At 42.2% G+C, this 15,158-nt stretch overlaps 1 protein-coding gene across 3 annotated transcripts in view; it reads right to left on the minus strand.

The window, feature by feature from the left end:
* The window catches only part of ANK3 (ankyrin 3), a 775,194-nt gene that overhangs the window by 230,168 nt on the left and 529,868 nt on the right, over positions 1-15,158 (minus strand). For all 3 annotated transcript variants that reach the window (XM_047762801.1, XM_047762799.1, XM_047762798.1), the window contains exons 7-8: positions 11,637-11,822; positions 9,642-9,740 (exon numbers count right to left, since the gene is read on the minus strand). In XM_047762801.1, the coding sequence (XP_047618757.1) occupies positions 9,642-9,740; positions 11,637-11,822 (285 nt within the window). The remainder of the gene's footprint in view (positions 1-9,641; positions 9,741-11,636; positions 11,823-15,158) is intronic.

The raw sequence follows: 15,158 nt of genomic DNA on the forward strand, positions 1-15,158 counted from the left end.
AAAATAAACTTAATACAAATGTATAGTTAAAAAAAATCAATTGTATAATACGGGGAAATTGTATTTTAAAAACATATTTGCCATGGCACTACCATGCAAACCACAGTAGAGTCTCCAGAAGCCCTGTACCCTTATAAAGACAATACAAAAGCCACCCCCTTACATAAGTGATGCTCACCTCTTCCCCATGTTTGAGTAGCTAATGTCCCTTCTAGCACTGTCTGGTGGCAGCCTTGATTGGGCTTTGAAAGCCTAGAAACTGAGGCTCTGCTTCAAAGACCCTCAACTGAACAAAGCTTAGCAGCAGCCCTTAGTGACTAAACTGCTTTGTTCTGGGCTTGTCTTTCAAGGTCAACTACACTGCTGGGTAACAAGACTCTCCCCTGCTCCATTCAACTTGCCCCTCAGTGCCTGACATTTAGTAGCTGGGTTTGGTACACTTGCCTTAAGGCCCTCTGTTAGAACCCTATGGATTTCCCACCTCCCTTAATGCAGCTCAGGTCAGTTTGGGAAGCGTTCCCTAATACCAGGTAAAGCTCGGCCTGAAATTCTGATAGACCGGGGGAGAGGGGGTTTATGGAAAGCAAGTTTCAATAGGTACTGAGTGCCCAGGAGTAGTGGATAAGAAGGCCTGGAAGTTACTAGTTCATTCATTCTTTTTAAAAAAAATTTTTATTATTTATTTGTTCATGTATCACTGTATATTATTTATTACTTTATTTTATTTAGGTTTACTCTTTTCCTAAGAAAGGTAAATTATTTTATTTTCCGTTGGTGTGCTTTTTCCTTTTATTTGTTTAAATTAAAGTATAATTGGTTTACAATATTGTGCCAATTTCTTCCGTATAGCAAAGGGACCCAGTCATATAAATAAATGCATATATATGTGTGTGTATGTATATATAAATGTATACCTGCGTGTTTGTATACATATTAAAATACATTCCCTTTCTTATATTATCTTTCATCAAGTTCTATCCCAAGAGACTGGATAGAGTTGGCTGTGCTCTACAATAGGACCTCCTTGCTTATCCATTCTAAACGGACTGGTTACTATTTATTTACTATTATTTATTTATTTATTTATTTGTCTTTTCTAGATCTCTTTTAGATTGTGGATCACCATCTAATTCTTTTTTTTTTTTTTGGTCTTTTTTCCTTTTCTGGGGCTACTCTCGTGGCATACGGAGGTTCCCAGGCTAGGGGTCTCATCGGAGCTGTAGCTACCAACCTACACCACAGCCACAGCAACGTGGGATCCAAGCCACGTTTGCAACCTACACCACAGCTCATGGAAATGCTGGATCCTTAACCCACTGAGCAAGGCCAGGGATTGAACCCGCAACCTCATGGTTCCTAGTCAGATTCGTTAACCACTGGGCCACGACAGGAATTCCCAAAACGGAATAGCTTTTTATTAAAGTATAGTTGATTTGGCTCATTCATTCTTGAATTCCATAAATATATATCAATGCTTTCCAATACTAGGTGCTGGGTTATCTCTAGGGATTCCAAAAATGTGTAATAATACCCAGGTATGCCTTTGAGGAATTCAAGGTCCTTCAGGTGAGCTGAAGCACAAGGGTGTGGGAGGCATGTTTCATCTCACCTCTACTTCAGCCTGAAGAGGACTGTTCAGGAACTGCACACACAATGCTTAACAAAGAAGTTTACTAAACACTCAAATTGTGACTGTGCTATATCATGATTACTTTAAACCTAAACCCACAGAGGAAAGGAAGAGGATGAGGGACCACTGAACACTTATTCTGCAGCAGGCAGGGTTCTGGATGCCTTCACACTGTCACCCTCTGGCTGAAGAGAATGCAGCCAAATATTCCGGTGGCTCTATCAATATATGAGAGGTACCACCTAGTGAAAGGCTGATCGAGGGCTGCCCAGCAGCAAAAACACAGGTTCTGCCTTCCCACAGTACTGTGAGGGATAGTTATCCAAAAGAAAATGTCTACCTTTCCTTCAAAAAAACACCAAAAAACCTAAGTGGCAAGAAACACGTTCTCTGTTGCTGAGTCCTTTACTGGAAGACTGAAAGAAGTGCATATTAAAGTCGTTGTGACAGAGGCAGGCCTGGGGTGAGCATTTGCAAAGAGGATGTTTTCCAGGTGAGAAAAAATGTTCCGGGGGAGTAGCTGAAGACAGAGGGTGCTCACAGCATCTCAGGTTGCAAGGGGCTTAGGTCATACAGAGAATGTGTAAGACAAACACGACAGTATGATTAAGCTTCAGTGTCCACCAATGGCGGGGGAGAACAGGGCACGATGAGCACATGCAGTGGGATGAGGAGGGCAGCAATCTATTGTATGGGGTCAGGGAAAGTTTTTGAGGAATAGGATATGAACATCCTTCACGGAGATTTAAAAAATTGAGGATCATGGAAGTTAAGTAACTGTGTAGCATAATCTCTGACAACTGGAGACCTTTCTTGAGACTAATCTCAATTTCTTTCCTTTTTTTTTTCTTTCTTTTTATGGCCATACCTGCGGCATATGGAAGTTCCCAGGCTAGGGGTTGATTTGGAGCTACAGCTGCCAGCCTACACCACAGCAACAGCAACACCAGATCTGAGCCACATCTGCAATCTATGCTACAGGTAGTGGCAACACTGGATCCTTAATCCACTGAACAAGATCAGGGGTCGAATCTGCATCCTTGCAGAGACTATGCTGGGTTCTTAACCCACTGAGCCATCACTGGAATGCCTTTTTTTTTTTTTTAAATCTCAATTTCTGATATCTCTGAAACTGCAATGGCATGGACTGGGGAGAAATTATTATGTTAAAGCTGCCAGTAGGATTTTTATTCCTCTTTGGAAGATTTCAGATTTATTGTTGGTGGTAGTGATGGTGGTGGTGGTGGTCTCTGGTTACGTAATAGGAAAGGCCAAGAAAGGGGGCAGTGTATTAGGTGTAAAATTGTTCCTATTTAAAGAATCACTTTTCTAGGAGGAAAAGTTGTCTTTTTTTTTTTTTTAAAGTGGTCCTCGCAACGTATGGAAATTCCTGGGCTAGAGGTAGGATCTAAGCCACAGGTGCAATCTGTGTCACAGCTGTGGCAATGCCAGATCCTTAACCCACTGTGCCATAGCGGGAACTCCGATATTTGCATTTAGAAATAATCATGGAGTTCTCTTGTGATGCAGTGCATTGAGGATCTGGTGTTGTCACTGCAGCAGCTTGGGTCATTGCTGTAGTACGGGTTCAACCCCTGGTCTGGGAACTTCCACATCCTGCAGGTGCATGCTTGGCACCGCCCCCCTCCAAAAAAAAAGAGAGAGAGAAAGAGATAATCATGACATTGAAAGGAAGGTGGCCTCAAAGTAATGGTGTCTCAAAAGCACTTTCTGTGATGATGGAAATGTTAATACAGTGGCCACTGGCCACATGGGGATAGTGAGCACCTGAAATGTGGTTCTTGAGAATAAGGGATAAAGTTTACATTTACCTTAATTTAACTTTAACTTAGTACCCACTAGTTTAGTGGCTACTGAACTAAGATAGCCAGATGTAGAGGAAACAGGGTTCCCCCAATCTCTGGGCCCAGAGACTAGGTTAAGAGGCTTTGACACCCTAAAAGGGGTTCTCACTGTGGGGAAGATAGACCTCCCCAACAGTGGCCTTGGGAGGGTGCAGAGGGGTGGTCTCCTGAGGAAGGGGGACACTCTTATCCAGAATCGGTCCTTCAGCTCTGCCTTTCTGCTCTGAACACTCTTTGTCAGTTCTTAGGTCTGTAGAAAACTCCTGCTGGCATTACAGCCATAACTTAGTTGTGCTTTGGGGAATTAAGGGGAGACAGCTGTCTGGTTGAGATTTTTTTGTGGCCTAAACAAATTAGTTGTGTCAGGACAGTGGGTTACCTGAGTCTGAACCTCTAGGTCCAGCTGGTAGGAGAAGCACTTTAAGGAAATCTCTAGATAATGTTTATCCACAAATATTGTTTTGCTTATGCATGTGCTGCACCATGTTGGCCTCTTATTTGGGCAGAACATAAAATCTGACACTTCCAAGTCTCTATCAACCGGCTGAGTAGTTCAACTATTTAAAAATGCTACTCTTAGAGTTCCCATTGTGGTTCAGTAGTTAATGAACCTGACTAGCATCCATGAGGATTTAGGTTTGATCCCTGGACTCGCTCAAGGGGTTAAGGATCTGGCGTTGTCATAAACTGTGGTGTAGGTCACAGACACTGCTTGGATCCCGCATTGCTGTGGCTGTGGTGTAGGCCAGCAGCTGCAGCTCAGATTCGACCCCTAGCCTGGAAACTTCCATATGCCATGGGTGCAGCCCTAAAAAGACAAATAAATAAATAAATAAGCTGCTCTCACTTTAACTGAAAATCAAAACACTTTATTCAAGTAGCCTTTCTTATGACTTAATTGAATTCTGAAGGTGGCTCAACACCTACTAAAACTTTGTTCAAAATATCTGATATTTGAGAAAGGCAGCCCAACTGGACTAGTTAGGGACCCACGCATGACACAGGTGCCAAGTTCTAGTACACACAATTAGAACATCCTGCAGCTCAATACCTGGGCCACAGTCTCTCAGCCTGCCTGGGCAAAGTGCTTTCACAGATGCTAGTTTGGATAGTATGGGGGAGTAGGAATTAAACCTTTGGAAATGTAATTATCAAAGATATTGTTAACTATGAAACTCACTGTTTTTGATTTTAGTTTTTTTGGCCATGCCCATAGCATGCGGAAGTTCCTGGGCCAGGGATCAAACACCACAGCAGTGACAATGCCAGATCCTTACCGCTAGGACACCAGGGAACTCCTAAAACTCACTGTTCTTAATAGAAGGATTCACATGATATAAAAATCTTATTTGTATAGTTCCTGCTGTGGCACAGTGGGTTAAGAATCCGACTGCTGCAGCTCAGGTTGCTGTGGAGGTGTAGGTTCGATCCCCAAGCTGGCAAAATGGGTTAAAGGATCCAGCTTTGCTTTACCTGTAGCTTGGATTCAATCCCTGGCCTGGGAGCTTCCATATGCCACGGATGCTGCGATAAAAAAAATATTTGAGGTATTTCACACACACAAAAACCTGTCTCTATAGATAAATAAGTTTTCCTTTGTCAAAAAGTGAAAACTATATAATCCATCATTCCCTCTCTACTAAATATGTCAAAGCCGTTAAGGCCTAAATTTATTCTCCAATTGTATTCACTTGTTCTTTCCAGTGGCTTGGTAATATTTATTTTTTCTGCTTCTTCCTTACATGTCTTATTTTGTATATTTTAATCTATAAACCACCTGAAATCCTTTCGGATACAAGTGAATGTAACACACAAACACACAAATCCCTAATCCTTTCAGAGATCAAAACCCAAAAGGACTACATAACAAGACCAACAGAAGGATATTTCATTCAATGATCTTCCCTACATGGGAGGTCAAATAATAAAGGGCAAGAGAAAGGTCAATGGCAAGAGTGAAGATTAAGTTAGGTGATCCATTATATTCGATTAAAAAAACCTCTTAGCCAGCCAAATATTAATCTGTCTTCTTCAATCAATGAAAGGAATTTTGCAGGCATCCAAAAAAAGATTACTGGGATGCTAATCAGTAGCAGCTCTGGTGGACCTCAGTTCTCTTCCCAAAGAGAGCTAGGATGATTTGCTAAGAGAGCAAGGGGCATGCATAAATTCAGATGGGGTCAATGCCATCTCAGCGGGCTTGACTCAGAGAATGAAGCATGCTGACGCTGCAGTGCAGTCTTCAGCAGCTATTTTATTAATTCCCTGCAGTGGACCCAGGAGGCTGAACAGGACTTCGTGGATAATTCAAAAGGGAATATTGTGCCACATACATGGCAAAATTATACTGCAAACATCAAAATAACAATCAAAGGAAAGGCGTTCATCAAGCAGGTAAGTATGCTATAAATCAGCATCACTGCTCCTTGAAGTGGGGGAGGGGGGTACATTCGCCACTGGCGGGGCTCTGCTTTCTTGCTGCATATGTTAACCAGCACCACGCAGGAGCAGAGAATGCAGTCTGGACCAGACACAGGAAATGATTCCAGAAGGGTTGTTCCTGCTCCTGTCCCCAGCAGGGAGCCATTCTTTAGGTCATGCCCTCAGTCCCAAAAACCTCCAAGACCATATCTGCCTTTCTCCGATGATTGTCACAGCCATGAAACAGACATCACGCCCCGCCCTAAGACAAAGATCACTGTTTTTTTTTAACTTTACTTTTTTTTTTTTGCTTTCATAGTTGCTCATGTGGCACATGGAAGTGCCTGGGCTAGGGGAATTGGAACTGCAGCTGCCAGCCACAGCCACAGCAATATAGGATCCATCTGAAGGGCATCTGTGATCTACAATGCAGCTTGTGGCAGCGCTGGATCCTTAACACACTGAGAGAGGCCAGGGATGGAACCCACATCGTAATGGAGAAAACATTGGCTCCTTAACCCACTGAGCCATAACAGAAACTTCTTTACCTCTAACTTTCTAATCAGTACCTCTAGCTCAGCCAATTCCTGATGCACACAATTTATAGTTAAGCAGCTGTGGCTTAATGATCCTTTTTTGTTCTGACCAGGCAAAACCTGATCCCATCTGTATTCCAGGGCATCATAACTTCACCTGCTGTTTCTGCTACATTCCTGAGAGAACTGTGACCTTATAAAGACCCAGTTCAGGTTGGAAAGGGAGAGGCCTCTGCAGAACAAAAGGCTAGACAATGGATCATTACATAAAAAAATTTCTGGAGATTTGGAAACTAAAATAGGCTTCTGAAGGCAACTAGAAGTTGCCTCAGCTTATACTCTTTATGAAGATCAGTTCTGATCCGACATCCTACAGCAAGCCATCCATCACCAACTGCACCGGGAACCATGGGTTCTCGGCTGTAAGCAATGGTGCTGGCTTCCTCGTAAGTATAAACCAATTCCACCACAGCCTTCAGCTCAGGATGCTATTAGGCCTCATTAATGAGGAACGGCTGGAGAAAAATGCTTTTCTAAATCAGCAAAAAGTCTGACATATAACATCTTTTAAAGAAAAGCACAAGGTGTTTTTAAATCCCATATGGCAGTTCAGACAAGGTTAACAACATGGGTCTGAGATCTCAGCTGATCTTTAATCAGTAAGTTAGCATCATTTGTAATTACCACCATCATTGTTTTAATATAAATGGGTGCTTTGGAAGTGCTTGAAGGAGTCTGAAAATACTGTAATTTGTCCTCTTAAATTGCTTAAACATTGCCCCAATCTCCTTATTTTCAGCAGCATCAGGAGATTTCTGAACAATAGCACAAAGACAAACTTCACACACGACATTGACATGAGTTTTCCAAATGTCCTCATTAGAAGATGTGACTTAATGAAGTTTTCATTATACTGTGAATCACAGAAATGAAACCAGTAGAATGCATCATACAGACACAAGCTCCAGTTTTCACATCGGCAAGCCTGGTTGATATGTGACTTGAAGTGCTTAACTTTTTCCTTCCAAATGTCACACTAGGCCTTGGATCTGTCATGTTCCTGAAACCCAAGGATGCTGTTACTGCAATAAGAACCTAGCTCTAGAGTGACAAGGGCTAGCTCTTTTAAAATCATAAATGCTTAGAGGAGTCTGAGGACAATGGGATAGGAAATAGTTTTTATATGAGGACAATCTGAGCTCTTATTAATTTGTCTAGAATGAATGAATTATAAGAAGGAAAAGAAAAATGAACCCCTAAGGTCATCAGAGGGAAAACTTCGGGGCTGAGATTCTGCCTTTTTTCATCTGCTAGCTCTGTGAACTGGACCAGCTACTGCCTATTTCTTAAAACAGGGATAAGAAACGCTTCCCTTTCTTCTCTTTCCTTCCCTCCTCCCTTTCTTCCTTCCTCTCTTTCTTTAAATTTTATGGCTGCACCCACAGCATATGGAAGTTCCCAGGGACTGAATTCAAGCCACAGCTGTGACCTACACCACAGATGTAGCAATGCTGGATCCTTTAATCTGCTGTGCCGGCCTGGGGCTCGAACCCTCACCTCTGCAGCAACCTAAGCTGCTACAGTCGGATTCTTAACCCACTGTGCCATGGTGAGAACTGCAACACTTTTCTTGATATAATAAGGAATGAGATAGGAGTTCCCATCGTGGTGCAGAAGAAATGAATCTGTTTAGGAACCATGAGGTTGCGGGTTTGATCCCTGGCCTTGCTTAGTGGGTTAAGGATCCAGCGTTGCATGAACTGTGCTGTAGCTCTCAGACGAGGCTTGGATATGGTGTTGCTGTGGCTGTGGTGTAGGCCAGCAACCATACCTCCGATTAGACCCCTAGCCTGGGAAGCTCCATATGTCATGGGTGCGGTCCTAAAAGCAAAAAAAAAAAAAAAAAAAAAAAAAAGGAGAATGAGATAAAAAACGCTCAGCTTGGCATCTGCTTCAAAGATATTACTTTCACTGCTTCTACAACTAGTATTACACCTGTTCTCCCAGTTTGGTCTCTTGCCCCTCCTCCCCTAACAAGTGAGGTTTTAGTAAAAACAATACTTCAAATACTATGTTCAGAATCACAGTGATGCTGCTTGTGATGGAGATGCCATGCCATTCACTCTGCAGAGTGCTTTGCGTACATGCCCTCTCCTAATTCTCACCGTGACCCAAAGAGGGAGTGCTGACATTTATTAACATTGTTATTTAATATAATAATCCATATTATGTCATCTTATCCATGAGGAGACTCATGTTCACAGAAAGTTGAAAGCTAAGACTGGAGCCCAATCGAAAGCTAAGACTGAATCCTGGGTCTATACATTCAGCCAAGTTCTCTGTTCTGCTTCTTACTTTGTTTCTACTTTTTCTTTTTTTTTAGGGCCACATCTGAGGTATATGGAAGTTCCCGGGCCAGGGGTCGAATCAGAACTGCACCCTCAGCAATGCCAGATCCTTAACCTACTGAGCAAGGTCAGGGACTTAACCCACATCCTCACAGAGGCAATGTCAGATCCTTAACCCACTGAGCCACAACAGGAACTCCTGTTTCTACTTCTGATGGTGCTCTTCCTGATGATCAAGCCTAGCACTGGACTGGTTTCGACATTCAGAGCCTTATTACCCCTGATGGCTGAATTGCCGTCTGGGGCTACACGTGATATGATAATTCCTTTCCCCCTGAATATGAGCTTACTCAACTTACAGACTCTTGTTACTCATTCTGAAAGTAGGGGACAGAGATAAAAGCCGAAGCTCATTATCATTTGGGTTCTGAAGTTCTGGCCTTTTCCACACATTCCAGCTCAGCCCCACCTGTAAGATCAAGACCCTGATAGCAGGGCACTGTTAGTGCCACCTGACCCATTTTTAACCATCTCAAAGTGTCAATGTGGGGAAGAGCTCAGAGTTTGTGGCCATGATGTTCAAATCACATTTCTATCCATTCACTTACATATTATCACTCCCCCTCCTCCCAACCTTTGATCTTGGTTTTCTTTTCTTGCTGGGAAATAGGCACATGTGTATAAAAGCAAGAAAATGCACCGGGATAAGTAGAAAATTCCAGCTTCTACTGACTGGCACTGCCCTTGAAGGTCATCTGTTTTGACCTCCTCCTCATGTCGGGGAAGGAGTGTTAAGAATCGTTGCAAATGCTTTATGGGCACATGACATGGCAGCTCTTACCCGTGCGGTGAAGTCCACAGCGGCCGCCCGATTTAACAGCAACGTGGCTACGTTGATATTTCCGTAATGAGCAGCTATGTGGAGCGGAGTGAAGCCACTCTGTCAAGAAAACACAGCAGACATTCAACCGACTCATGCTGGCTCCTTGTCTGACACGTTACTACCACCACAATCCCACCCAGATAAAAACGAGGAAGCAAAATATGCTGAGGTCCACATTCCATTCTGTACTAGGTTTCTTTCCATTAGTGCCAATTGCTCATAGGGTTTCAAATAGATGCCAAACTCACAGGCAGAGGAAGAGCCAGGAAGGAACCAAGGGTGGAGACTGAGCAATTTTAGTAATCCAGGAGCAGAACTATACACAAGCCAACATTTCAAAAAGTTAAAAGTGGGGTGATAAAAAATAACTTGGTAGCTCATAGAAAGTTCGATTAGTCCCACTGGTTTATTATTGATGGTAGAATTGTCCATTGAATCTTGGTCAAAATTTAAGTAGTATTAGATATTTAATATAGAGTCAAATTAACCACCAGTAGAAGCCAATTTTAGTGATAAAAGCAATTTGGGGGAGGAGGAGTACAGATACCACTGGTCTTGAATAATAGTAAATGCATTATATAAAGATATTGATGTGTTGGTCTCTTTAGTAGCAAACGCCTATTCGATAACCCATATTTCTGGATTATTCATACCGAGGTCATTTTACTTCCTTAAAAAATGCTAAAACATGCAGCGATTCACTTAGTCCCCAAAGACGTAAACCTTTTAGGAACTAGATGCATTTCTAAATCGTCAGCAAGCTTCTCAGCCATGCTAGCTATCTTAACTGACTCTGGTGAAAGGTGGGTCACCTGGGTACCCTTCTCAGATAACTTTCATTTTGCAGACACCACAGAGGGTAAGTGTCATGCAGAACTGTCAAGAATCAGTCCTAGATGAGTAGAATGACAGGGTTGTCTGCAGCTTCAGGTATGGCTGACACGTTTCCAGAGTGTTAAAACTCATAACTACCGCAATACCCGTCAGTGTCAAGGATTCCTCATACTTCCTTGCAACCACCAGGTTCAGCTGCAGAAAGCCCTGGTAATCAAACTACTATCTTCTCTGGCACATGCTCCTTTGAGGGCGGGGGGGTGGGGGTGGAAAGCAGGTGTCTAGCCTACAGAAGGCAAGGCAAAGAAGAAGGGAAGGAAATGAGGCAGCAGCACTACGGAAGGGGCAAATGATGATGCAGATATAGATCATATGGACACGTATATATATATATATACCTCTGTTGTTCTATTCACCACCATCTAGGTTAACACATTGGGAAGCAAAGAGGAGGAAAAAATGAACGGTTAGTTTGCTGTCGGTGACATGGGCAGCAGAAAGCTTGTGACGGCTAAGGGATGAGGCTGGAAGCTCTGAGGGAAGCACAAGAGGCACAGAAAGAAAGCTAGACTGAATGAAGGGCTCCACAGTGTACTACTGCACTGGCCGCATTTCCTTCACAGAGACTTTAAAGCAATACGTGTCCCAGACCACAGGGGATGCTGGCTGGGAGGCTCTGGCTGCCAGCATGCTTTCCGCAGCTGATCAATACTCAGTGCATTGCCTACTGTCTTAGATGTCAAACAAAGTTTTATTTTGTGAACCCTGTTATTAGCATTTTGTACAATTTTCACCTTGATGTTTGAGCTGAAGTGTTAAATATGTTAAAAAAAATATGTTCCAAGGAAGGAACATTATCAGGTGCATATCAGTTGATTTCTCTTGAGGTAGCCTCCTATTAGCACCCATAAGGTGGCACCCACAGTCCCCAGCTTTATATGTTCCCAACCTTATGTGCCAAGGGGGGGACATGCCTTCAACCAGATGACTAGGAAGTAACATGTTTGGGGCAGTTAAGTGTTTGGCATAAGCTTGCCCGAAGGGAGCCTGGGCAGTCTTTAGGTTTGGATGGCTAACAGAGGGTGGTGGCATGGCAGGTTCGTGTCCCAGGTGCCTCACCTTTGATTCCACATCTGCATTGTTGTCATTCTGCAGCAGCAGGGCGGCGGCTTTCGTGTCATCTTTTCGGGCCGCTATATGAAGAGCTGGAAGACGCACTTTTCCTTTAGTGTCATTTTCTAGCAGGAGTGAGACTACTTGATCATGACCTTGTTGCAAAGCTACTGCCAGTGGTGTGAAGCCATCCTGCAAATAAATGGATGAGTCAAAATTGGCCCCTGTGGATATTTCCTTTTTTTCCCCCCCTTTGGCTGTCCCACATTATTTGGAGTATCTAGGCCAGGGGTCAGATTTAAGCCACAGGTGTGACATATGTCGAAGCTGAGGCGATGCTGATTCTTTAATCCACTGTGCCTGGCCAGGGATCGAACCTGCGTCCTGACACTGCAGAGATGCTGCTGAAGCCATTGAACCACAGTGAGAATTCCTGGATATTTTCCTTTTGATTAACATAGGAGAAGATGACTGAGTGACCAAGTGTCAGTTTTTATACTAAAGCCAACATATTCAAGTAGACATATAAGTGAAAAGACATTATATATATATTTAATATAATACATGCATTTGTGTGTGTGTTTATATATATGTGCATGTGTATGTATGTGTATATTTATACACAAATCAGAAAATAATAAAAATTTGTAATAAGCTTATGGTTTTTTTCTGTGGAAACAGTGATATACATTAATTGGGCAAATTTTCAAAATACACAGAAGTACTACATACATGCATGTCAGTATCCCTAAAATAATCTCAGGTAAAACAATAAACTTTCAGGTTAAATCCAGGCAAACTTTTCAAAGGAGTTCATTTAAATAAGCTGTAAACATTTTCAGTGATATTTTATTTGGCCATGCCTGCACCATGCAGAAGTTCCAGGGCCAGGGTTCAAACCTGCACCATGGCAGTGACCAGAGCCACAGAAGTGACACCACCAGATTCTTAACCCATTGAGCCATGAGAGCACTCCTTCCACTGATATTTTAAAACTAGGGAATATCATGTCTGGTTCATCACTGTGCCTTGTTGCCTGGTGCATAGCCAGTGCTCCATTAGTATTTGTGAATTAATGAACTACAGTCGTTTTTAAGAAAGGTATATATGATGAGTTCTTGCTGTGGCACAGTGGGTTAAGAATCCAACTGCAGCAGCTCAGATCACTGCATAGGTGTGAGATTGATTCCCATCCTGGGGTAGGGGGTTAATGCATCTAGTATTGCCCCAGCTTCAGTGAAAGTCACAGCTTCGGCTTGGATTTAGTCCCTAGCCTGGGGACTTTCATTTGTTGTGGGTGTGGCCATTTAAAAAAAAAAGAGGAAGTATATATGAAAGACTATTGGGTTTTCTAAACAATAAAGAAGGGATCATGAAAAATGTGACTAGAATAAATTCAGATGTACACATATATCTGTACACTGAGTCTTCCCAGGGTGTTGTCCTGGGACTTGACAAAGAGATTTCACTGTGGTTAATTAATTTGTGGTTGATCTGCCATTGCTGAGTGTCAAATAAATAGCACAGAGTAGTATATCCTAAGACTGACCCACAAATTTTAATTCTGCAATGCTTTCATCATCACACACTCTAAAGAACATTTCAACATTACTTTTACTAGACAATTGGCAAGTATATTACTTATTTTATTCCGGTCATGATATTTGGTATCTGCAGTCCTTGGGGAAGAAATAGAAGACTGCTCTACTTGAAGAGTGTTTGCAAGGAAGAAAGAGAAAACAAGGTTCCTTGCATACTAATGTCTTGTTGGTCTTCCTAAAAGACCTTTTTCATCATTCTTTTCCTTCCTGGAAAACCGATAAGGGCTCCTACCACTTTTGTGACTGAATGCAAATCAACACATTTCTATTCAAGGATGTGCAAAATAGAAGCCCAGAGCACCTGACAGTATTGCCCAGGCTCTTCTCCTAGAAATTTTGTATAAATCTCCATTCTCCTTACCAACTGTGCAGATTCTTTCCACCGGAACATCTAAGCTATATATGCCCCACGCTGAAATGTCCTCCTCCTTGCCCTACACATATCACGTCTATCTATGCTCCAAGCTTCAAGATTTGGCTGAAGTTCTACTCATTCCTTTCAACTCTTCCAAGATCCACATGAGGAATAGGATGAGCATGACTGTAACAGCAGGATATTCCCTGCAACCATAAGCTAGGTAACAGAAAGGCTGGATACAACCTAGAGGTCACCAAAATGATATCACAGGTTACACCTAAGGACAGAACATTGATAATTTAATTTAATAGTAGGAGAAAAGTCATTTACATAATTCTGTAAATATGTGGTTTTATTTTCACTAAGATAAGTGTGTGTATTACGAACATGTACTAAAAATCTGGATGAATAAACAAAATATTATCTCTAAGGAGAAATTAATGGTGGCTTTTTCTTCTTTTTGCTTCCTTCCTTCCTTCCTTTTTTGTCTTTTTAGGGCTGCACCTGCAGCATATGGAGATTCCCAGGCGAGGGGATGAATTGGAGCTATAGCCGCCGGTCTATGTCACATCCACAGCAACATAGAATCCGAGGTGAGTCTGCAACCTACACCTCAGTCACAGCAATGCTGGATCCTTAACCCACTGAGCAAGGCCAGGAATCGAACCTGTGTTCTCATGGTTACTAGTGAGATTCATTTCTGCTGAGCCACGATGGGAAATCCCTTATTGTACCTTCTCATTTATGTAACATATTACTTTCGTGTGCAGAAAAAAAAAGGCACTTAAAAATGGAGTGGTGAAAGGTAAAGTGTGTATTAGGAGTTAATGTTGCATCCCACTTTTAAAACCTGAGCCAAAGGTGTTTCCTGGTGGCTCAGGGGGGTAGGGATCTGGCACTGTCACTGCTGTGGTGCAGGTTCAAACCCTAGCCCAGGAATTTTTGCATGCCACAGGAGTGGCAACAGACAAAACAAAACAAAACAAAAATCTGAGCAAAATCTCAGAGGTAAAAATGACAGCTTACTTCTTTCTGAATCAAAATGAAATGGCTACATTTCTACTGATAGGAACTTTTAGATCCACAAGGCCTATCCTTAAAGGAAACTACTTTGCCCCAGAAAATCAACTGCAGCTAAGTCTGTTAGCATTGACAAGAATGTGCTTCCTGCATAAGCCAATTAAATACACAAAAGATATCAGCTCTAAGGTGTTAATAGCTAAAATTAGCAGCTCCAGATTTTGTTTTCAAACCAAGTTTAAATGGTTTGGTTTGCTCTGTGGAGTTATTCTTAGGAGAAGAATATAAACCAGAAGGAAATTAGTTCAGAGGCTCCATGAGAACCTTTGCTGCCTGATAATTGGTGCTTAATATATGTGTTCAATAAATGAACAAATAAATTTACCTCATACTTCAGAATCTTAATTAGCAAAAGAAGAAAGATACACATGGAAAAGATACAGTATGCAGTACACAGTCATACAGGAAAGGCTGAAAACCACAAGCATGCCAGAATTATATATATACACACACAAGGTACATATGAAAAAAAACTGTACTGGAGTTCTC

The sequence above is a fragment of the Phacochoerus africanus genome, chromosome 15 (genome assembly GCF_016906955.1).
Source record: "Phacochoerus africanus isolate WHEZ1 chromosome 15, ROS_Pafr_v1, whole genome shotgun sequence".
NCBI lineage: Eukaryota > Metazoa > Chordata > Mammalia > Artiodactyla > Suidae > Phacochoerus > Phacochoerus africanus.